This window comes from Sarcophilus harrisii, chromosome 5, assembly GCF_902635505.1.
Source record: "Sarcophilus harrisii chromosome 5, mSarHar1.11, whole genome shotgun sequence".
Classification (NCBI taxonomy): domain Eukaryota; kingdom Metazoa; phylum Chordata; class Mammalia; order Dasyuromorphia; family Dasyuridae; genus Sarcophilus; species Sarcophilus harrisii.
Genome location: NC_045430.1, coordinates 177,914,244 through 177,939,465, shown reverse-complemented (window position 1 = coordinate 177,939,465; position 25,222 = coordinate 177,914,244). Strand labels below are relative to the sequence as shown.

The 25,222-nt window shown below is 42.0% G+C and overlaps 1 protein-coding gene across 1 annotated transcript in view; it reads left to right on the top strand.

Moving 5' to 3' along the window:
- The window catches only part of UBE2H (ubiquitin conjugating enzyme E2 H), a 133,424-nt gene extending 124,636 nt beyond the window's left edge, over nt 1–8,788 (top strand). The window contains exon 7 of the mRNA XM_031939048.1: nt 4,230–8,788. Within this exon, the coding sequence (XP_031794908.1) occupies nt 4,230–4,354 (125 nt within the window). The 3' untranslated portion in view covers nt 4,355–8,788. The remainder of the gene's footprint in view (nt 1–4,229) is intronic.
- Nucleotides 8,789–25,222: the final 16,434 nt, after the last annotated feature.

Below are 25,222 nucleotides of genomic sequence, written 5' to 3'. Positions count from 1 at the left end.
ACCTATAGAATCAGTTGCTTCCTGAAATGATAATATTGCAAATCACTTTTCTTCATTCTGTTTTCCTTGCTTGTCTGAGAAGAATGAGGCTACCAAATAAAAGCTAACCTACTTTTCTTCCTTTCCACCTTTAAATATCTCCATCTGACATATTGATATTAGATTAATCTCTTTAAAATTCTGTTTTGATCATGTAAAAAAATTTTTTTTAATGGTTCCTTTTATCTAAAGGGTGAAGTCCCATTTAACTAGCATTTAAGACATTTTATATACTGTGATATAAAAGGTTTTTTTCCTTTTAGTCTCTATCCCTATATGAAGCCTATTCACTGATTTGCTCACTTTGTCACAAACACATCTTGCTCTCTCTACCTCTGCTGAGATACCCATTTTTTCCTCTTTCCCCCTATAAATTCTAATCCCATTTTTAAAGTAAAACTTTCTTGTAGTACTCTTCATCTGTGGCATTCATATGGCATCCAGTTGTGTTTGTAATTGTAAAATATCCATTATCTTGTTGTCTTGGAATTTCCATTTTTTTTTTTTAATTAAGTTTGATTTTGTAATGAACTGGAAATAAGTCATTTTTCTCTCACCACTTAACTTTACCATTAGAAAAGAAAAGAAAAAAAGACTTTTCTTTTTAAACACATAGTTGAGCAAAACTAATTAATCATGTCCAAAAATTTTGTCTCATTCCAAGCCTCAAGTCCATCATCTTGTTAGGAGGGTAGATAGTGCATGCTTCAGTATTGATCCCCTGGAAGTATGTTTGGTCACTATCAGTTTTTATGGCTTTCAAAATCATTTATTTTTATAATTAGAACTATTTATTTAAAACTTGTGCTGTTATTAACTTATTAGGATTTTTATTGTCTGTAAACTTTTCAAGAATAAAGTTGTAGGTCTTTTACTTTTTCTCAATAGTTCCTTATAATAAACATTAAATAAATCATTCCATTTTATTACATTAAAGTACGTATGTAACTTTTAAGGGGTTATATACAACCTGCTATTTTTTTCTTTTCTAAAATACTCTTATTTCAGACCTAAAAAATACTACTACTGTGTAACACAATCACATGACTGGTTATGATTTCTAAGTTAGCATACCCAAACTACTGTCTGGTGCCTTCTTACATAGCTGTTTCTCCCAGCAGAACTGTTTAGCATATATGGTCTCCTAGTGGAGACCAATTTAGTTTTAAGGTAAATTGACTTAAGCAGTTCTTGCTCTACTGACCAGTTACTTTTCCACTTGCATATTATAGCTCAGTTCTGTGAAATCCATCTGCCATTTTGGAAGATTGGTTGTAGACCTTCTTAACAAATCTTAACAACACTTAACAATTATTAAGCCATGGTTTTTAATAGTTATCTTGTATATTTCCCTAGCTTTAAAACAAAGAGTTTAATATGCATTTGACTTCTAAGACTTTTCTAAAATTATACAAGTCCTATAATCTTGAACAACTGATTTGAACTAATATATTGATTGTTCAGTGGCTTAACAGACTGCCATTTCAAGTTGTGAGAAGCTGTGGGAAAAACTATACTTGTTGGAATTTATCTTATAGAAGGGCTGCCGAAATATCTCCCTTGGGTGACTAAAGCATTCTCTCTATTCTGTTATTTGATTAAGATGTATTTCCAAGATAAAGACTATAGTAGGAACAATAGTTAGAGATATTATTATCTTGCTTACTCTTCAAGATTTTACTATCTGCCTAAAGCAACATATAACAGTATATAAAATTCTATAGTTAATAATAACATGTGCCTGAATTTCCTAAGTGCAGCATTTTTAAACATATTCATTTATGAATACTCTTTTTTTGCCTTTGAAAAAAAAAGTTTAATATATTTTAACAAGTTTAACATATATTGGATTACTTGCCATCTAGGGAAGTGTGGGGAGGGGGAGGAGGGCAAAATTTGTAACACAAGGTTTTGCAGGGGTCAGTTGAAAGTTTGAAGAATGATTTAAACTGGTGAGGAAAATAACCTTTGAAATTAAACTATACTCGTATTTACATCCTGCCCTTCCTTATTATGGAAATTACTCAGTACTTATCTTTTATATTTTGCCCTACAAAAACACCTGTCAGTTAATGTATGGTGATATAGATAATCAGATCAGGTCCACCCAAGTTGGGAAGAACTATTCTAAACCATTTTGATAATATTATCATTCTTTCAATATCATGTTGCTTCTGGATTGGAACAAATAGAAGAAACAAAATAATGAATCTGTTAACAGTAGTACAAAATTGCAGTGATTTCTTTGATAGCAGAATTTGTTCCTTTTCAGACAGACATTTTGTTCTCCTTATAAGGTAAGCCAAACAGCCTCGAGTATTTTTTAAAAACTCCAGTTTTTTGAGTAAACAGACCCTTCTTACCATCATCTTTTGCAGTTATTCCCTGACACCTCTATAGGGGCAAAAAAGTGAAGATGGGACAGGAAGACGGGGCTCAAAACAGTTTCTCCCACAAGGATCTTTTATTTGTCTCACATATATGTATAAAGATCTAATTCAGGAATTAAATTTCATACATTTATATGGGAAAGATGAGACAAATTTAATGTCTCAATTAAATTTTATCCTGTAGTCACCACCATTTGAGAAACTTACACTTTAGAAGTTTACCCTATGCTTAGAGAAAGACAAGGTTTTAATGGAAAGCCCTCAGTTTGGGATCGAAGAACCTGGGTTTAAATTCAGACACTGGGGTTTACTTCCTGTGTACTTTAGGTAAGTTATTCATCCTTTTTACTCAAGTGGCTGAATGAGGTGTGAGTCTTTCATGATATAGGTAAACTATTCATTTGAAAACATTGTACACTTAGGATTCCTAGGAATAATCTTTAATGGTTTAGTCAGTGGTTCTAATTTTTCTGGGAGTAGAATTCAACCCAGGTTGAAAAAGCCTTGTTTGTAGGTAAATAATGCAAATTAAAACCAAAAAGAGCTACTTGCTTCTAGGCAGTTGGTGGCACAGTGGATATGGTTTCTGGCCCGAAAGTCAACAAGACCTGCCTCAGTTTCTTTGTCTGTAAAATGAGGATCATAACAACCAACACCCACCTCGCAGGATTACCACAAGGTTCCCATGAGATACTGTCTGCTACATAAATGCTAGCTATTGTTACTGTTTCATTTTTTTCCACTTAATCAAGTTATTTTTAGTGACCTTTTTTTAATCATATAGCTCAGTACCTGACAGGCAAAGTCTACGGTTCAATAACATTTCAAAATCTGTTCTTATAGTAAGAGACTTAAGTTACCTGTGTTTACAAAACTATAAAATCAAGAATCATTGTGTTTTGGAGCCCTTATATTGTTAAATAAGTATTGGAATTAAATATTTGTTTTAGAATAGAAACAAACAGAAAAAGTGCACATTGGACTGGGGCAGATTGTAAAGGCTTCTTGCAGAAGGCCTTTAAAAACTAGCGTGACAGATTGGGGAACAGTGAGTAGATCCATTTAGCTGGAGACAATAATAATAGCTCACCTTTATAAAGTGCTTACTATGTGCCCGGCAGTGTGCTAAGGGCCTTACATTTACTTCATTTGATCCACAACAGCACAGACAGGTAGGTGCTGTTATTATCCCCATTTGCAGATGAGGAAACTGAGATAAACAGGTGAATTGACTTGCCCAGGGTCCCCCCAGCTGGTAGGTATCTGAGGCTGGATGTAAGCTCAGAACTTCCTGATTCCAGACTACCACTCTCCCTTGCACTCCCACAGGATGCCTAGAGAAAGGGGGGTTGATGGAGAAGAGGCTGAGGGCAAGGTGGGATTATGTCAGGTTCTTTTTTCCCTCTCAGTTTGCTTCTTCTCTCTTTTCCTCTCTTCTCCTTTCCTATTCACTTGGACTCTAGATATGTGGTCCGTGTTATCTTGTCCTCGGTGGGTCTGTTAAAACTCCCAGCAAGGTGTGCTACAGTTGGCCTTTCAGGAATTTAATCTAGAAGGGATCTTTCCCTATAGACAAGGAGACTGAGGGCCCATGAGGACCTTGAGAGGATGAGCAACAACCCTGGGACATGAGGCTGCTAGACTTCCAGGAATGAGGCCTTTTGGCTATCACAAGTTCCTTCCCCAGCACATCCCTCTCGTGACTAGTCTAAGAATGTGAGCTCTCTGCTCACTGTCTGAGGCATCCTGGGAGGTATCCACACTTGCTCACTGTGCCCCATCTCTCTTGTTTCCCTGCAGAATACATTCAGAAATATGCAACAGAAGAAGCACTGAAGGAACAGGAAGAGGGCACTGGAGACAGTTCGTCGGAGAGTTCTATGTCTGACTTTTCGGAAGACGAGGCGCAAGACATGGAGTTGTAGTAGAAAAGGCCACCTGCTTTTCAGAAAGACTATTATTTCCTAACCATGAGAAGCAGACTATAATATTCATATTTAAACAAAGCAATTTTTTTTATTACTAAACAAGGTTTTTATGAATAATAGCATTGATATATATATATTATATATCACCCTTTAGATCTTGATTTCTTGGTCATTTCTCAACCTGAGGTGCATAGCATATTCCCACATTCCATTTTGGTAGCAATATGCAGCCTGAATGCATGCATTCATAAGTCCATTTGGCCAAGTCAACTTGTACGCTACTGAGCTGTCAAAGAAATAGCTGCTCTGATAGGTAGATGTGAGAACAGAAAAATACTGCTTCCTTTATTGGTGGTTCCAAAGAAACAAACCAAATCAACCAACCAACCCTTGGACATTAAGATAGACTAGAGCTTTTTCAAAGTAAAGAGGAAAGACTTGGGGAGGGAGAAGGCCTGATGTAAGCATGCTTAGAGAGACAACAACCCAGTAGCAGTGATGCTCCTTCCCATTGGTGTTGGCGCCCTGTTTTAAATGGAGTGACCGTAACTGAGTACAGGGAGCTATCTATCCTGGAGTATTGACGCTTAAAGGAAGGTTTTTTGACTTGGATTTTAAGTACTTTTTTATATGTGGATTCCTGCCCTTCAAGCTACAGGGCCCTGCAACCACGGGTGTATTTGCTTTGGGGACCTTTTGAAATCCCTTTTCTGAACATGACTCATTTTCTTGATCTGGATTCTGAGCTCCATCCCTTTTGTGGGCAGAGGGGGAAAAGGAGGGAAATGACATGGATAGTGCTTCAGTTCATTCAGAGCACATGCAAAATTAGACTCTACTTCTTTGCCAGTTTGAGACTGCTACCCTTGACCGAGAGCTTTAAAGTTGCTCTTTCGTGCTTGAACTGTGTGTTTAGACATATGTTGCAAATTGTACCTTCATCTACCAGGAGAGGGTCTCATCAAAACGAGTCATTATGCTGAGCATTAGACCTGGAAAGAATGGGCCAATGGCCATGAATACTTCGGCACTCTCATTTCATGTGTTGTCTTTTTTTTTTTTTTCCTTTTTCCGTCCCTTGGCGGTGGCGTGATTACCGTCTGTTCCCGGGAGTGGAGAGAGGATATTGCAGACCCTAACACACATTCAGAATTCTAATTGAACACAAATTTGAGCAAATAAAGGTTATTCCACCCAAAGTGATTAGAAATGGGGAAAACAAGTGCAAATTTCTTCAGATATAGTTGAAGGACTCTTCTGAAGGGGAAGGGGGAGGGAAATGGAGGGAATAAAATATCTTCTGATGTAGTAGAACAGGTTTTGAAGGTGGATTTTTTTTCCCTGTTAAATGTTGAGGGAATCAGACACTTTAAAAATGCCCGCCAATCAGATGTAAACTCAGCTAGCTACATGTCCAGAGGTTGCCCACAAAGTTCCTTTCAGATCCTAATGTTGCCTACTGTATTTTAGGGGAGTTTTGTGAATCTTTTTAGACAGCCAGGAAAATTTCGATTTTTTTATTTTGATTTTATTTTATTTCATTATTATTATTATTATTATTAATATTATTATTATTATTATTTTGGTGCAACCAGTAAGGACAGTAGCAGAATTAGCCAATTTTGAGACACTTTAAAAACAAATGTTTTGAATGTCCCACGGGGCTTATTCGGTAGATTTTTAACAAAAACAAAAAACAAAACTTTTCTGAAATGCGTTTTTAAATTTAGAAGTACTGTATTCCACAAGGTTTGAGTCAATAAGGTTGGAAGATAGCCTATCTTTTTTTTTTTTTTAATTCAAAAAGCACAATCAATCTCTTTTCCTTTGAAAAAATCTATATAAAGTACAACTTGCTTTAGCATGATTATTTTCCTAAATAAAAAGACATACAAAGAATTTATTTTACGTTAATTACGGGCATGACGCAAAAGGTTTTCTTTCCTTTTTATTTGCTTAAAATAAAAAAAAAAAAGTGCAGTTATGTAGGGCTGTGGTTAGTTACCGTGCTGAAGTTATCTATCTAGCATTTGTGGCTTGTTGGAAGGGTAGTATTAACTATTTAACCTGTAATGGTGTACTTTAAACTCTTATCTAGCACGTTGTATTCTCATTACTTTGGGGGAGGGAGGGTGTCTCTGCTGGCACTGTCTAACTTGCTTACCTGCTGAATTAGCAGTTTGCTTGTGCTATAACCTTTACTGTAGGTGCTATTTAGGGGTAGGCTTAAAGTGCTGGGGTGGTGATTTCAGTTAAAACAATAAAAAATTGTATTTTTTCAATATTGTATAAACAATAGTGTTCTAATTACCTTAAATTTATTTCCAGGTAACTATTGTTTTTAATCTAGTTAACAACCAGGTTGCCAGTCCATAACTAGGTTTGGGGGCATGTGAACCAGTATACATCTCGTCTCCATGACCAAGGCCCATTTCTTTAATTAAACAGACAAGCCAACAATTCCTTCTACTCTAAAGCACCAGCATCAGAGGTTTTTATAGTACAGGGTGCTCTCCTAAGTGAGACTCGTTCTGGAGACCGTAAGCCAATCTGAGCATTGCTTCATCTTGTGTGTGGGTGTGTGTGGGTGTGTGTAGGTGTGTACACAAGTGTGTCAGTGATTAGATTTCTTAGCTTTCAGACCCTCTTGCCATTGCTGTACAAATTGCCATAGTGTCCCTTCAGATTGTACACATTTATGCTTTCTGGGGGACTAACTATGGATTTGTGCTTTTTTTTTTTTTTTTTTTTTTTTTTGGCTCTAGATGGGACATTTTCTTTATATGTGGAAACTGGTTTTCTACATGTTAAAAAAGATTGCCTAATTAACATTTCTTACGCCTGATCTCTGCCCCTCTACTGCAGTCAAGGGAAGCTGCTCTAGGTGATGAGGCCCACAGTGGTCCCAAGTCATAAGAGGACTTTCTGTATTTCAAGGGAACCCAATGTCTTCCCTCCCTGCTCCCTCTTCTCCTCCCCTCCCCCTCCTCACAAATATGGCTGGGAGAGTAAGCCAAAGTCAATTTCCCTACACCAACCAGCTCTGTCTGTGCTCCAAACCTTACCCGGTTTTTTCCTCCTCCTCCTGATGAGATTGATACCGAGTTTTCCTAAGGAAAAGTAGACGCAGCTATTGAGGTAACTAGCAGTGGCGTTCTGTTTTCCCTTTTCCCCCATTTGGGCAGGACCTGTACTTTCTAAAACCCTATCCTGTGGTTTTGTAGGACTGTGCCATTCTCTGCCTGTTCTTGTGACTGATCTTAAGCTCTGGCCAAACACCAACAAGCAGGATGGTCTCAGCCCGGCAGCATTCGATGCGCTGTCCCCGGCCCTCCATGGAGGCTGGTGGGTAGACTAGAAACAGGCACTTTGGCTTGTGTCCTTGGGTGTCCCCCTCTCCGAGGCCACCGTACAGTTATACCCTGGCATCTCAGACCTTGGAGATGGAGGAGCCCCAAAAGTTGCCATATCTCACCAGGACCTAATCTGCCCCCTCAAAAAAAACTTTTCTAATTGCCAACAGGTTCATGATAAACTCAGAGAAGTGTTTAATTTTGGAAAGGGAGTTTGATCTCAACATATTCCTCAAACCTCCCAGTTCTCTTTGGTCTGATGTTTTATCTGTATTAAGCCTCCTATGCGGTGACTAGGGGGGACAAGGGTGAAAGGGAGGCATCCTCTGTTAATCCTGACCGGTGAAACAGCCACAGCTGGGCAATGGCTTCTCCCCCGACTAATGGTCCCGTCTCACGGGCTCGCCCAGGAAAGTGGGAAGGAACACAACACAACACTCGGAAAGGTTAGCAGGGTTTGTGTGTGGTGTGTTTGTGCGCGTGTGTGCCTGCGTGTGTTTTTTAATCGGCACCCCAAACCAGTCCTCTGAAATCATCTTAGTTCAGATTACCGGAGGGCAGCAAGTACTTCCCTCCCCTTAACCCATGTTCATTTCCCCCTGGCCGTGTGGAACATTCACAGAAGATTCTGGAAGGCAATGGATTTCTCACTGGAGCCTTGAGTCTTGTGGAAGGGTGTCTCAGGGCATGTGGACAGAATGAGCAGCTTTTAGCTATGTGAGGACTCTCCACCATCACCACTCGCCGCCCCAGGGCAGGGCCTGCTTGGGGCTCACCTCCTGGGGCAGGGTTGTAGGCCTCATGAGAAATGGCTGTTATTTACTGACTGTATTTGGTACCTATTGTGTGATACTTGAAGAGATGAAAGGGGCTTCCGTGCCCTTCATTGGAGTCTAAGATTTTTATCTTTTTTTTTCTCCTCCCCCCTCCCTACCACCTTTTTTTCTTGCATTGTGATGATGTAGTGGGCACATCTGTCAACAGGACGAATGCCTCTTCTCTAAGACTATAACCTCTCAAATAGTTGTGTATAATGAAAGAACTGTAAACTTTTTTAAATAAAATGTATATACCTTGGCATTTGGCTGGACCTTGATCAATAAGCTCAGCCGACAAGCCCCCGTGTTTCTCTTAGGAGTTGGAATCCAAAAAGCTGTCTCCATAAATCAGTTGAGGAGGCAGCCCTGTGTATTTGAATCTCAATCTCGGAGCACACATTGCTATTTAAAGGGAATGAGTCTGAGGCAGATGAATGAATTGGTCTGGGAGCGTTACAGTATGTGTTGTTAGCAATTGGTTCAAAAAAGAGCTATATCAGTTTTCTGGCCTGACCCTCATGCTAAATTTGGTTCCCCGGGCAGGGTGCCTGTCTCCCGGTTTTAGCCCAGACCTTCCTGAGAAGGTGAAACCAAGGAACCATTTAGACTCCCAAGAGGTGGGTAGTGAGGGCTCTGATGAGAAAATGGCCCTTGTCCATGTCAGGAATGGCTTCTTGAATACAGGGACTAAGAGGTATGAGTAGTAATCACAAAGTCTGGCCAGGGAAATGGGGTTCAAAGAGAGGATATTCCTAGTTCTCCTTTAGACCTCAGGACCTGCCATCAGTCAACACGAGATGGTACTGCAAACTATAACAGGGAAATACCACATGGTTTGGAGGATTTCTTTGGAGAACAAGACGCTTCCACATGGCCTGCCTCCCATATGCCAGAGGTCTGACTCGTCTCCTCCCTCTCTTTGCCCTCTCTTCTTTTCCTCTCCCTGTCTTCACCCAAACCTTGATCCTTTTGCTCTTTGGTAGCTTTCCAAATCAAATCCAAATTCTCTCCAAATCAGAGACCCTCAAAGGCCTCTTTTTGATAAAGCCTGCATACTCATGGGAAAAAAATTCCCATTCCCACTGTTACTTTGGTTTTTCCTCGGTGCCCAAAGCAGGAGAGAAACATTCCTTGTAGATTGAGCAAACCCTATATTCAAGGCCCCCATTATAGTTGAAAGAGAAAAAAAGCTCCGGAAGTAGCACTTGTCAAGCATTGAGCTCCGTGCCAGGCTGTGTGCAGAAACAGAATGAAAGGCTGGAGAGTGCTCGCTGTAATGGGGGAGATCACATGCAGACAGATGTGCAAACAAGACGTAGACAGGATGTACTGACCATCATCTCAGGGAAGTCGCTGAAGAACTGGGGAAAGCTGCCAGGAGAAAGTGGAACTTGGAAGAATTGAAAAAGGCCAAGAGGCGGAGAGGAGAGAGTTCCAATCATGGCGGACAACCCAGAGTGAGAGATGGAGTGTTGGGTGCGAGGGCCTGAGTAAGGAGGCCTGTGTCCAGTGGCTTGAGGTGTCAGGACTGAAATGATGCCTCTGATGAATGATTCTTGTATTTATTTGGGTGAAAGAAGGCACCCTTTTATAACTGCCAGACCAAAGTAGATCAGTATGAAGTCCCATCCAAAATCTGGGTGCTTTTTCAGTTGAAAAGGGACAAAAGCTGACTTGGTCTTAAAGCCTTTAGATTTGGAAGGGAAATTAGAGGTCATGGAATCCTATTTTATGGGTGAAGAAGCTGAGACCCAGGTGGCACAGTGGACAGTGTTGGCCCTGGAGTCAGGGAGACTCCTCTCCCTCCATGAGTTCAAATCCAGCCTCAGTCACTAAGTAGTCTTGGGACCCTGGGCAGTCACTTAACTTTGCTTCTATTTCATCAAATGTAAAATGACCAATCCAGTATCTGTGCCAGGAAAACCCCAAAAGGAGTCACAAAGAGACAGGCTCAGAAGTGTTCAGTGACTTATTCACACAGTGAGGGCATTAAGTAGACCCAATAACTGAATTTGGGTCCCACATGGCCCAGTCCTGGTCTCCTGCTGCTGCACTAAACTGCCTCACATCCCGGTTGTAGACAGCAACTCAGACGGCTCTCGTGTGCCCCTGTACATCATTTGGGCTGAACTCGTTTAATCATTTTGAAGTGATTACTGGTGACAGGCCTGGTCTCAGCAACCCAATGTCTCATCTCTGGGATTGTCCAGGTGCCTTCATTCCCAAATGAAGCTTTGATGACTCTGGAGAGAGAACTGGACCTTGAGTGAGGAAGACCAGCCTGACACTTAACTAGCTGTGTGATTGTGAGCAACACAGAACCACTGTTTCCTCAGCTAATAAAAGCACCTCCCAAGGTTGTGAAGATCAAGTGTAATAATAAAGCCCGTAGCACAGTGTGTGACATGTGATTGATGCTTCCTTCCTTCCTTCCCTCCTTCCTTCCTTCCTTCCTTCCCTCCTCCCTCCCTCCCTCCCTCTCCCTTCCTTCCTTCCTTCCTTCCTTCCCTCCTTCCTTCCTTCCTTCCCTCCTTCCCTCCTTCCCTCCTTCCTTCTTTCCTTCTTTCCTTCCTTCCTTCCCTCCTTCCCTCCTTCCCTCCTTCCCTCCTTCCCTCCTTCCCTCCTTCCTCCTTCCTCCTTCCCTCCTTCCCTCCTTCCCTCCTTCCTTCCTTCCTTCCTTCCCTCCTTCCTTCCTTCTTTCCTTCCTTCCTTCCCTCCTTCCCTCCTTCCCTCCTTCCCTCCTTCCCTCCTTCTCCTTCCCTCCTTCCCTCCTTCCCTCCTTCCTCCCTCCTTCCCTCCCTCCCTCCTTCCCTTCCCTCCCTTCCTCTCTCCCTTCCTCCCTTCTGTAGAGCCCATCCAAGATGAGCTTACCATCTGCTGAACTTTTGCCCAGAGGTGCATCCCAGAAAGGGACCAATCCTTTGTATCCTGGGGGCTTTGTGAAAAGGCCACTGACCCAGACCCTACCCAGAAAAGAAAGAGGCTTTGATGTGGACTGAGAAGCGGGGACCCTGCATACATGCGCTCGATTCTTTCAGGCAGATGAAAAGCAATGGCTCTCCCTTGTTGCTCTCAGGACCCTAGTAAAGCCATATAACCTTCTACAACCTCCATATTGGGCTACACCCCAGGGACAGAATCTCCATCATCATCAGAGATTGACATGACAGGGGGTTATTCGTGTTGTAGATGGGAAACCCAAGAAAGACTTTCTGAACTTTGTCCGTTTCCCCTAGTATTTCGAATTCCCCTATCAGATGGATGATAGATGGGTGATCCTCAACTCTGAATCCTCTAGCTGGCAGATTCCACCAGCTCTTTCCCCTTCACTCTTCAGGGGCAGAGAACCCAGCTCTAGCAGTCTGTTCCTGTGATGTTCCAATGAAGTTCATTCCTGGGATAGGTGCTACCGATATTAATATCACCGTTTTATAGGTAAGGCTGCTAACGATCAAAGCTTTGGAGGTCTTGAAATAAAAGATCTGGCTGAATGTAGACAGGCCCTGTATTACTTAAAGGTATGTAGCAACACCACTCCATCTGTGCCTAGATGCCCAGTGTAATAATTACCTATTTGATGAGATTACTGGGGGGCCTCCTACCTGCTTCCCTGAACCACTCCATGACTAGTTGGCAGTTGGTTAGATTTATCTTTTTGGATTAAGATTTCTCCCCAGTCCAACGCAAACACTCATAAGAAGAGCAATATATTAAACCCTATTCAGTTTACCCTTAAGTAAGAATGGATTTATTGGGCAGGGTCTAGGGGAGGGGAGGAGGGAGAGAGGAGGAAGATTTGGAATATAAGGTTTTGCAAGGGTGGATGTGGAAAACTATCTGCACACACACACACATTTTCCCCCTGAGGTAATTGGGGCTAAGTGACTTGCCCAGGGTCACACATCTAGGAAGTGTTAAGTGTCTGAGTCTGGATTTGAACTCAGATCCTCCTGACTTTAGAGCACCAACTAGCTGCCCCTTTTGCATCTATTTTGAAAATAAAAAGCTATTTTAAAGAATTTATTGAGCAGATCTGGAAAGCGAGAAAGGAATGAGAACAGGAAGAGGGAACTTGGTAAAGACTGGGGGAAAGAGGCAGAATTAGTGTGATATTGCAGCGCAAAGCCCTTTGCATTCAGCATTCCCTGTGAGGGTACTGTACACACCCACAATAGCATCCCCATTTAATGAGAAAAACAAAAAACAAAAACAAAAAGCCAGGTTCTGCAAGTTCAGTAATTTGTGGCCACACAGCCAGCAAGCGGGGCTTCTGCCCGACGTCTCCACGGTTCCGAGTCCACTTTGTGATGTCACAGCACTAGACACCCACGGTTCCTCCATAGCCGAGACTGCCCCTTTCCTTTCCCCCACTGGGGTCTTCCAAATTGCTCCTAACCCCCTGCCGCGGTGCCCGCTGCTGCCACCAGGTGGCTCTCCTGCCTCTCTGGCTGCCTCTCAGCTTTGCCCGGCTCTCGAGCAGGTCCCTGGGGAGAGACCGGCCGAAAGGGGCACAGGGACAGAGGGAGCCGGACAAAGGGCCGGCTGGGGAAGCCGTGCAGCACGCCGGAGTATTGGAGGTTTCCCTCGCTCCATAAAGCACAGGGAGTTTGCCTCCGTGGAGAAGTGGCCATTCAATTCGATCCAGAGTATTTATGAAGCACCTACTACGGGCCAGGCACTGCTGACACAAAGACAGGCACCTGAAAGGTGCGGAGGGGAGGGTAAATCCGCACAAAAACGTTTATAAAAATAATTCTGTCAGCCGCGGAAATGGGGAAAGGCTTCTTGTAGGAGGCGCCCCCAGAACCTGGAAGGGGCTAAGAGTCAGAGGGAGGAGGGAGAACGTTCCAGGGCAGCCTGTGCAAGGGCAGGATGAGAAGCCCGGAGACGGCGGGAAATGGAGAAACGTGGCCTTTAATGAATAATGTTCGATGGCAACTAATAATGTAAGTTCTTGTGCTAATGAGACAGCTAGGAGGTGCAGCGGAGCCGGGAAACCCGAGTTCAAATCCAGCCTCAGACACTTACTAGCTGGACAAATCACTTAACCTGTTTGCCTCAGTTTCCACAAATGTGAAATGGGGTTAATTGCCCCTCTCTCCCAGAGATGCTTTTTGTAAAGCCCTTAGCACAGGGCCTGGCCCGGAGCCGGCGCTCACCAAATACTCCTTCCCTCCCCTTCCCTCCGAGGGGGGCACGAGTAAATGTGGGTGGGACTGACCTTGGAGCGCGGGCAGAAACCCCCCGCCCGGCTTCATTCCTTAGAGTCCGCACAAACCTCTCATCTGCTTCCAGGAGAAGTAAGGGGGGGCTGAGGAGGCCGGCCTTATCCATGCGCGGCGCAGGCGGTGGCAAAATTAGGTGCCCACCTGGAAGAACCCACGACTGGGGAATGGCCCTGAAGAAACTGAGTCTGCAAAAAAAGACATGGCCCGGGGTTCTTGGGCCCCTCCGTTGCCACCCGACTGGGGCAGGGCAGCGGCTGAGTGGGCAAAGAGCTGGTTTCCTCCATCATGGATTCGTGACCACAGGATGCCTCCGGGTTCCCTTTTCTCTTTTCTGTTCATTCTTTCCGGCTCGTAGGTAAATGATTATTGGAAGGGGAAAATGCCTCAGTGACCACGTGAATTACAGCCCGAGGCTCTGCCAGCAGAGTTCCCCGGAACAGGGATCAGTAGCCACAGGACTGGAAAGTGAATTAGCATCCACCCTGATGGCCGTGCCCAGGAGGCAGCGCTGCGGCCAGAGCAAAGCCTGGAGAGGTTTCAGGGCAGGAGACCCCCGGCTTCCCAACCAACGCCAGGCCCGAGACAACGGGGTCTTCCCCTTCTCTAGCAGGGACAGAGGGACCCCTCTCTAAACGCCCCGTTTCTTCAGAGCAGCTCTTCTCCTGGAGGTTATTATGGAACTCCCTGATCTGTTTTCCTGCCACCCCGACCTGTTCTTGCACATGGCAGCTGATAGACTGATATTCATGAATGTACAATTCTGTCATCTTCAGACAGTTTGGATCTCGTTTTTTCTCTCCTTAAGAACCTTCCAAGGCTCTCCGTTGGCTGCTGAATAAAACATAAGCTTCTGAAATGCTATTCAACCTCCACACCTTCCTTTTTCTTACTTTACGCTATTTCCCTTCTCTTACTCCATGGCAGGGAAGAAGTAGACTTGTCTTTGGTCCTCCAGTCAACAAGCATTTATTAAGTGCCTACTATGTACCAGAGACTGTGAGAGTGCTAGGAATGCAAAGAGAATTAAAATTAAAGATTATCTGTCTCCAAGGAGCCCACATCCTACCAGGAGACAAATGTAAAATATATGCAAAATACAGATGCAATGAAAACAAGGTAATTATGGGAGGAGGGAAGGCAGCTAGAAGAAGGGGGGGGGGGGGGACAGGAAAGGTCTCAGGTAGAAGGTAGTACTTGAGCTGAGCTTTAAGGAGACAAGGTCTTCAACCAAAGGTGAGGGTGGGATGAAGGACAGCCAGAGTACAGTTATAAGAGTGGAATGTGGGTAAGGAACAGCAAGGACAATTGTTCTATGTGTTGGATAAATGGAGTCAGAAAGATTCATCTTCATGAGTTCAAATCTAGCCTCAGACACTTACTGTGTGTTCTCAGGCAAGTCACTTAACCCTTTTTGCCTCAGTTTCCTCATCTGTAAAATGAGCTGGAGAAGAAAATGGCAAAGCCCTCCAGCTATTGCTGGTATTCAGCCTTTTTTTTCCAAGAACATCAATGACATAGAGAAATGATTTGACTTACACATGAATTGGATTTAAGTGAGGTAGACTTGCACAGGATAACCCCTCTCTCTTCTGGAGTCATCAAATCTCTGCTGAGAGAAATCCACCGGAGTCCAGTAGAATAGGACCCTACTGAACAATAACAATGATGGATAAGAAGACGAATAATGTTTGCTTGATTGAGGGGAAAAGTAGGTTGGAGCCAGCCTGTGAAGTAGAAACGTATGTATTTATTGACAAAAGGGAGGTAGGCAGCCAGTAGAGTGGACAATAAATACATGGCGTGGCCCCTGACTTCAAAGAGCAATCTGGTTGAGGAGACAAAACTTCCAGACTCCATAGTTAGAGAACAGTGCAAGATGAATAGTATATAACTACAATGATAACTACAATGTTTTGAGAAGAGGGATATCACAAAGCAGTAGTTTCCTTTTTTTTTTTTTTTAATTTAATAGCCTTTTATTTACAGGTTATATACATGGGTAACTTTACAGCATTGACAATTGCCAAACCTCTTGTTCCAATTTTTCACCTCTTACCCCCCACCCCCTCCCCCAGATGGCAGGATGACCAGTAGATGTTAAATATATTAAAATATAAATTAGATACACAATAAGTATACATGACCAAAACGTTATTTTGCTGTACAAAAAGAATCAGACTCTGAAATATTGTACAATTAGCTTGTGAAGGAAATCCAAAATGCAGGTGGGCATAAATATAGGGATTGGGAATTCAATGTAATGGTTTTTAGTCATCTCCCAGAGTTCTTTTTTCTGGGGACTGGTTCAGTTATTACTGCTCCATTGGAAATGATTTGGTTGATCTCGTTGCTGAGGATGGCCTGGTCCATCAGAACTGGTCATCATATAGTATTGTTGTTTGAAGTATATAATGATCTCCTGGTCCTGCTCATTTCACTCAGCATCAGTTCGTGTAAGTCTCTCCAGGCCTTTCTGAAATCATCCTGTTGGTCATTTCTTATAGAACAGTAATATTCCATAATATTCATATACCACAATTTATTCAGCCATTCTCCAACTGATGGACATCCATTCAGTTTCCAGTTTCTAGCCACTACAAAAAGGGCTGTCACAAACATTTATGCACATACAGGTCCCTTTCCCTTCTTTATAATCTCTTTGGGATATAAGCCCAGTAGTAACACTGCTGGATCAAAGGGTATGCACAGTTTGATAACTTTTTGAGCATAGTTCCAAACTACTCTCCAAAATGGTTGGATTCGTTCACAACTCCACCAACAATGCATCAATGTCCCAGTTTTCCCACATCCCCTCCAACAATCATCATTATTTTTTCCTGTCATCTTAGCCAATCTGACAGGTGTGTAGTGGTATCTTAGAGTTGTCTTAATTTAAAGCAGTAGTTTCCAAACCTTTAAGATCTCTTATTCCATCAGTAATATTGAGCATATATATTTGTTAATTATATACATGTATTACTCTACCTAATTGCCATGTATTTTATAAAACATTCAAAAATGGAAATTAAAAAGGATGAGATAAAGAAATAACATTTGACTTGCTGGAGTTTATTCAATAGGCAAATGATGTAGTCAGATCTGAATCCTAAGAAAAGATCTTTAGCAATTGTTGGGAGATGATTAGGAAAATAAAGGAGATTTGAAGAAGGGAGACACTAGGAAGCCAAGCAAGAAGGGATGAGGGAGCAGCGAGGCGGTGCAGTGGATAGAGCCCTTCCCCTGCTATCAGGTTGACCTGAATTAGAATGTAACCTTGGACCAGCTGTGTGATCCTGGACAAATCATTTAATCCCAATTGTCTTTAAAAAAAAAAAAAAAAAAAAAAAAAAAAAAGCGATGAGGATCTGAACTATGGTAGTGGCTTGAGAGAAGAAAGGGATTGATTGAGAAAGATGTGAAGATAGAAAAGATTCTGAATGGATAAGTGATTTGAGGGATAAACCATTGAAGATGATGCTGAGGCTGTGAATCTCTGATAAAAAAACCAGAAATGTTTGGATGAGGGCTGGGGTAAGAAGTAGACAACATCAGTTGCAGACTGGATTTCTGATTTCATTAGGATGGAGAACTCCCAAGTGAAGAAACTCCCTCCACCAATGCAGGTTGATACCTTATTTGCAATTTAAGGTAACCAGTTGCCTTAGAGTAGACGTGTCAAATGCCTACAATACTTCTGACTGAGGCAGAACCAGATGGAAATGGAGTCCCTGTCTGATTTAATGTGTTGATGTATTAATAAAAAAAAGGGAATCTAAAAACAGGTGTGGTTTTCTAAATTAAAATGTGGCTCATAGGGTTTGGTTTTAATGTTCTTATTTTAATGAGTTTCATACAGCTGTGATGGTGATCACCACCCATTCATGTCTCCTTATCTTGTGATTCAGTCTGTTACTGAAAAGGCACAGGTAAAGCCCTTATGGGGGCTGATATGGGCTGGTGAGGGGAAGGAGAGACAGGGCACTGCACAATTTTTCCCATGTCCCCTTCGAAGGTATGTTGCAGTAATGTCTTGGGGATATGGGGTCATAGGGAAAGATTGTCGTGTGTGTGTGAGTGTGAGTGTGTGAGAGAGCAGATTAGGGCCTTGCAGAATTTCTCCCAGTGTGCCCTACACCTCTGCTGTAAGTGGCAGGTAACAGTCCGGTTTTAGCCACCAGGAAGGGCCAGCATCTTGGTCAGGGCAGCATGAGGAGAAGGGAAGGGACCAAGGCTAGGAATGGGATGAGGAATGGCTCCCACTTTGGAGAGCTCTGTCAGGGGTCCTGGAGCGGCCAGTCCAGAAGGGCTGTCTAGAGAAGATGGCATCGGGAGAGGAGAAGGGGAAGAAATAAGGGAATGAGCACGGCTCTTTGGTGCCTTCTGCTCACCCTGGGGCCGCGAGGGTGGCTGGAGCCTCTCAGCTTAGACGTCACCAGGAAGAAGGGACTAAAGGAGGGGGGGGCTCGGAGAGGAGATGGCGGGCTCTCTTGCAGTGATGTTCCAAGTTTAGCCAGCAGATGGCCGGAGGGAGCCATGAATGTCCCAGACTGAAACCGTCTTGGGCTATCGCCTCTTATTTCTCCTGTTTCTCCGCCCACCCCCCTCCTTCAGGGAGCTGGCTGACCCCAGGGCCTCTAGTGACCAGTGCCCAAGATGTACCCTCCACACTGGCAGCCGCAGGCTTCTTCTGGGCCTGTTGGACATCCGGGGGGTATCTGCGTAGGAGAGGAGGGGAATGATTTGGGAGCAATTGAGAAAACTAACACTGGTATTTAGAAAGGGCCAAAACCTGAAAAAAGCCAAATAAGAGCCTTGAATGGGATGGGGGAAATGTCCCCTGGATTTAGAGTCAGAGGACCTCTGCCTGTGCAATTTTGAACAGTCTGTTGCTCTGTATAATAGTTTATCTGTATAATGAGCGGGTTGGACCAGGTGAGTCTTAGAGCCCCTTCGACCCTCAATCTACAAACCTGTGATTCTGTATATGGTTTTGCCTGTGGTTTACTTGTTATTTTAATTTATATTCATTTCAAAAATCATTTACTAACTACTTACTAGTGCTAGGTCCTGTGCTTAACTCTGTCAACACAAAGACAAAAAGAAAGGCTACCCTCAAGGCGCTTGTAGTCTACTGGAGAGAAATAACTGTGCCCAGGTAAATAAATGCAAAGTGCAAGCAAAGTAAATATAAGTGGAATTTGGGGAGATAGGAGGGCCGAGAACTGACTTGCTGACGTTGGGGGATGGTGCCCTTTCTTCCTTGGTGTGGTCCAGATCAGGGGTGTCAAACTCAACTAAAAATGGGGGCTACTACACAGAACATAAAGATCCCTGTTGGTGCCTACTGACTTAGAAAACCACATATTAACAAAATGTTATTGCTTTTTATTGGTTTTTAAAATAATTGATTTAATTAAATAAAAAAATTTAAAAATTTAATTTAATATTTAAAAATATTTCCATGTTTCACACCTTTGACCATTCCCATTTCTAGTGGTCTTCCTTAGGTCCATGTCCCTGAGGGATAAAATACTTCAAGAGAGAGTCAAGTAGTGCAGTTGTTGTTGTTGGAAGCCAAAGGAGAGAGGGTAGAGGAACAGGATGGAATGTACTTTGGGGGCTTCTTGGAGAATAGGGGCTAGGCTTTTCCAGGGAAGTAGAAAGGCAGCCATAAAGGGGGGAGGAAAGAGAGACAGAAACAGAGACAGAGACAGAGAGGGAGAGACATACAGAGAGAGAGAGAGATACAGAGACAGGGAGAGAAGAGAGGCAGAAACAGAGAGACAGAGACAGAGAGGGAGAGACATACAGAGAGAGAGAGAGACAGAGACAGGGAGAGAAAGACAGAAACAGAGAGGGAGGGAGCGAGAAAGGGGAAGAGAGAGACAGAGAGGCAGAAACAGAGAAACAGAGAGAGACATACAGAGAGAGAAAGACAAAGAAAGAGAGAGAGAGACAGAGAGATTGATAGAAAGAAAAAAGAGAAAAGAAAATAAGGAAGGAGGAACAGAGAGAAGGAGGGAAAAGGAGAAAGAGAAGGAGGGAGGGAGGGAGAGGGAGGAGACAGGTACTATGCTAAATGCTAAGGATACAATGAAAAAATGGAAACAATACCATTCTCAAATAGCTTACATGCTTAATGGAGTTGACATCAAATACATATATAAATATTCATAGCATTGATGAATATAGAATAAATATAAAGTAAGCAGGGTTAAAGTGCAGTGGATAAAGTACTGGGCCTAGAGTCAAAAAGACTCATCTTCCCGAGTTCAGATCTGTCCTCAGATGCTGACTAACTGTGATCCTGGGCAAGTCACTTAACCTCATTTGCCTTAGTCCCCTCATCTGTAAAGTGAGCTGGAAAGGAAACGGCACCAGTTTCCTCTGCCAAACTCGACTCCATCAAAATGGGGTCATTATGACTAAGACGCCCGAACAACCACAAGGAGCAGAAGCAAAAATGTTTTGGTAAATATCTAACAATTGGCTCTCAAAAAAAATCAAACAAAAAAATGTGTGACATTCATTTTTTAAAAATTAAATCTGTATTATTATCATTTTCTCCACCACTTTTAAAAGTCTAGATAATTAACAAAATAAGCCAAGTTCTGCTTTATGTCTTTGCAGATTTCTGATTTTTAATGCTCACTCAGAAGACTTGATTGCTGTTCGGCCAGTTGGGGCCAGTGCCATTGTTTCCCTTAGATGGAGGATATTAGTAGATGGAGAGAGTCACCTTTGTTTAGAAGGTAGATGTTAAAGAAAGTGAGAAATTCTGAGGCAGAGGAAAGAAGGGGATACATCTCAAGCCCCGGGCACAAAGGCACAGAATCACAAAATAAATAGGCCCGTGTAAAGGACTGAGAGAAGATCAGTTGGACTGGACTGTAGGCTATGAGAAAAGAAGGAATAAATAATGAGGTTTCAAAGATGGGTTGGATCTTTGACTCAGCAATACCCCTGCTAGGACTGTATCCCAAAAAGATCATAAAAAAAGGGAAAAATGACCTACACGTACAAAAATGTTTGTAGCAGCTTTTTGTGGTGGTAGAGAATTGGAAATTGAGGGATTGCTCCAAAAATGGAGGAATAGTTAAATAAATTGTGTTATATGAATGTAATGGAATATTATTGTGTTATAAGAAATGAGCAGGCAGATTTCAGAAAAGCCTGGAAAAATTTATGTGAACTGATGCTGAATGAAGTGAACAGAACCAGGAGAACATTGTACACAGTAACAGCAAGATTATATAAAGATCAACTGTGATGGACTTGGCTCTTTTCAATAATGAGGTGATCCAAGACAATTCCAATAGACTTGTCTTATTTTATTTTATTTTATTCTTTATTTATTAATAAAACTTTTTATTTTTCAAAACATATGCATGGACAATTCTTCAACATTAGCCCTTACAAAACCTTGTGTTCCAATTTCTCCCTCTTCCCCCACACTCCCCTAGATGGCAAGTAGTTCAAAATATGTTAAACATGGTAGAAATATATGTTAAATCCAATATGTGTATACATATTTATAAAATTATCATGATACACAAGAAAAAATGAGAAGCAAAACAAAATGCAAACAAACAACAACATCGAGAGTGAAAATACGATGTTGTGAACCACACTCAGTTCCCACAGTCCCCTCTCTCAATCCCAATAGATTTGTGATGGAAAGTGCCATCCACATCTAGAGAGAGAACTATGGAGACAATGTGAATCAAAGCATAATAGTTCATTTTTTGTTGTTGTTTGTTTGTTTTTCTTTCTTATGCTGTTTTCCCTTTTGATCTGATTTTTATTGTTCATAATAACAAATATGGAAATGTTTTGAAGAACTGCACATGTTTAATCACTATTGGATTGCTTACTGTCTTGAGGAAGGAAAGGGGAAAAGAGGGAAAAAATTTGGAACACTAGGTTTTGCAAAGGTAAATATTGAAAACTATCTTGTATGTATTTGAAAAAAATAAAATCTATAATAAAGATACTTTAAAAAATGAAAAAGCTCATAGTCTAATGGGGGAACAATAAGCAAACACAACTACATGCAGGATAAATTTTAAATAATTTAGCGGGAAAGTACTAAAATTAGAAGGTGTTAGAGAAGGCTTCCTATAGAAGGTGAAATTTTAGTTGGATCTTTAAGTATATTTTTATTTAATTCATTGAATATTTCCTAATTCCATGTTTTAAAAAATTAACATTCATTTTAAAAATTTTTGAATTTCAAATTCTCTCCCTCCTTTCTTCTCCTTTTCCATCCACTGAAAAAGCAAGCAATATGATACCCATTATACATGTGAAATCATGCAAAACATTTCCATATTGGCTATGTTGCAAGAGAAAGCACACACACACAGACAAGAGCAAGGTAGCCATTTGATACTTATGACCCTGTGAAGTAGGTTATATTGCTATCCCCATTCTGAAGAAAGCCTGAGATAAGTTAAACGACTTTCCCAGAGTCACCCAGTTTTAAATGCCTGAGGCTGAATTTGAATTTATTGCTGAATGCAGCATTCTACTTTTTGCACCCTCTAGCTCTTTTTTTTAAAGAGTAATTTAACTCCCAACTACCACTGGGTGCTACGTGCCCCACTTAGGGAGGGTGCTGAGTTTTGAACTGAGCCCCTCTGTCTGATGTTTGCCCTAAGACCTAACCCCATGAGAAGTTCTCCTGTGGAGAGAGGAAGGGGCTTTAGTTTACAGCCAGCAGCCTGTAGCAGGAGGAAGCCTGGGCAGGCAAGGTAACTTCAGCTCCTACTGAATTATTCAGCTGCTGCATCTTAGCTACATTAGGCAGAGCAGGGGAGGGCTAGAGGAGGAGGTGGATGCAGGGAGTTGTTATATCTGGGTGGGATAATGTCACGGGTTTAAGGAGGAGGCCAGGGGGGTCTCACTCCCAACAGTAGCTACCTTGGAGACTGTGGAGAAGACCGTGTCTCTCTTGCTTCCTTTTCTGTGTCCATTCCTTAGCTAACTGGTCCCCTTCTCCATCCTCGGAGCCTCTTTCTGGCTGATGGAGGAAGAAATGAATAGACTCTGGATCTAGAGAGATCTCCTGGTGACTCTGCTGAGACAGAAAGGAGAAACAGGAAGGAAAGGGTGAAGGGGAGAGGAAGGGAAAAGGCCCATCACCAGCCCCTGCCTGTCTGTTTGATCCCTTCTGATTATCTCAGAAACTAAGAACCCCTCTCCTACTTTTACCTTGGGGTCAGGAAACTGAGAGGGAGATAACAGTAAGATATTACATTCAGGATGAAAAATAAGACTTATTTTTGGACAGGGCCAGGGTGGGAGTTTATTTTGTTTGACTAAATATATTTGTTGTAAGGATTTTTTTTTTTTTTTTTTGGTCTCCCACTTGCAGAGGTTGTGAAGTAAGAAAAGGAAAATAAATGCTTGTTAATTGAAAAAAAAAGTTTTTTTAATATAAGAAGATAAAAGGAGGAAAAGTCACTCAGGACCAGAAAAAGATTCGCATGTTAGCTAGATCCCCATAGTCTGAACAGGGTGGGGGGAGACCCCAAGGCATTAGAACAGACCAAAAAGGGACTCTGGGGGGGGGGGCTGTTCTTATATTGAGAGGACCTTAAACAGAATTGGGGATGTCAGTTTTGAACAGGGGGACAGATTGGAGGGAGAAGCCTTTTGGCAGTCAGTGCCAAGAGGAATGGAGTCAGAGCTTGGTCGATTCCAAATCCATCGTGTAAGAAATCCCAGGGCTAGGCAGGAAACAACTCAGAAAACTCCAAGCAGGAGGGGTTTGTGCTGGTGGGATCTCCTGGACCATCACAGAGCGCAATTAGCCATTAGGCAATTACAGTTACAAAATGGGGGTCTCCCTTTGGCCCAGAAGTCCCAGGACTAATCCCAAGGTCATTGACAGCAAAAGCCAACCAGGAATGTCAGAACGTGGGAATGTGACAATCACATCATCAGGAAGGAAAAATTGGATAAATTTAAAGAAATATATGAGATGTGAAAAGCTCAAAGTGAAGAAAGTAAAGACCAAAAAGATGAGATGGATACCATTTACAACCGTGCAATTAAAGAGGATGGTTAATTCTTTTTTTTTTTTCATTCCAGACCTGTATTCTCATTGGCACAGGTCAGTGGTATCAAATTAAGAGAGAAACAGATCCATGCCAGTCACATATTGACTTAGAAAACCACAAGTTAATGCTATCTATGTTATATTATATTTTTATTCATTTTGTTAATATTTCCTAGTTCCTTTTTAATCTGGTTCAACCCCTCTGGGGAATTTTGTGACCTGGACCTTGATTCTGACACCCCTTGTTCCACTGGCTGATTAGTAACATATTTAAAATTGGAATTATAGATTTAGATCCTTCAAATGCCATCTACTACAGCCTCCTCAATTTTTTACAGATGAAGAAACTGAGTTCCAGAGAGATTAGGTGATTAGATCATAGATAATAAACATCAAAGGTGGGATTTGAATCCAAATTCTCTGGCTGTGTTCATTTCACTGTCCCACTGTTAATTCTCAGGAGATTTTTCCTGGAAGCAATGAGTTTATTAATAATAATAATATTATTATCATAATACATAATATTATTATTATGTGCTACTATGTGCCAGTAAGTAGTAAAGTCAGGATTTGACTATAACTCCTCTGACTTCAAATGCAGAGTTCTTTCTATTGTACCTCACTATATGTGGGATGGGGTCAATACTTCCCATAATCCTTTGTTATTGTTTAGTTATGTCCTACTCTTTGAAACCTCCTTTGGGCTTTTCTTGGCAAAAATGCTGGAGAAAGCACTAGCTTAAGGAGCCCAATAAAACCTTCAATCGGTAGAATTTTAGCTGAGACTTGAGTCCAGGAGGAGAGACAATGAGGGAGAGCATTTCAGACTTGGTGGCCAGTGAGAATGCACTTGTATGAATAAACAAAAGGGTCTGTATTCATAAAAATGGGAATAAAGATTGGACAGCTGCATAGTGTAATAGAGTGCTTAGATTCAGGAAGACCTGAGTTCAAATACACCCTCAGGACACTTAGTACACTGTGAAGAAGTCACTTAACCCTGATTGCCTCAGTTTTCTCATCTGTAAAATGGACTGAAGAAGGAAATGACAAACTAGTTCAGAATCTTTGTTAAGAAAATTCCAAATGACTAAGTCCAAAGGGCTATAAAACTGTGCATCCCCTTTGACCCATCAGGGCCATTACTGGGTCTGTATCCCAAGGAAATTATAAAGGAGGGAAAAGGACCCACATGTGCAAAAATGTCTGTAGCAGCTCTTTTTATGGTAGCAAAAAATTGGAAAATGAGTAAATGCTCATCAGTGGGGGAATGGCTGAATAAGTTGTTTTATATGAAGGTAATGGAATATTATTGATCTATAAAAAATGATGAACAAGCTTATTTTAGAAAGGCTTGGAAAGATTTACATGAACTGATGCTGAGAGAAACAAGTAGAACCAGG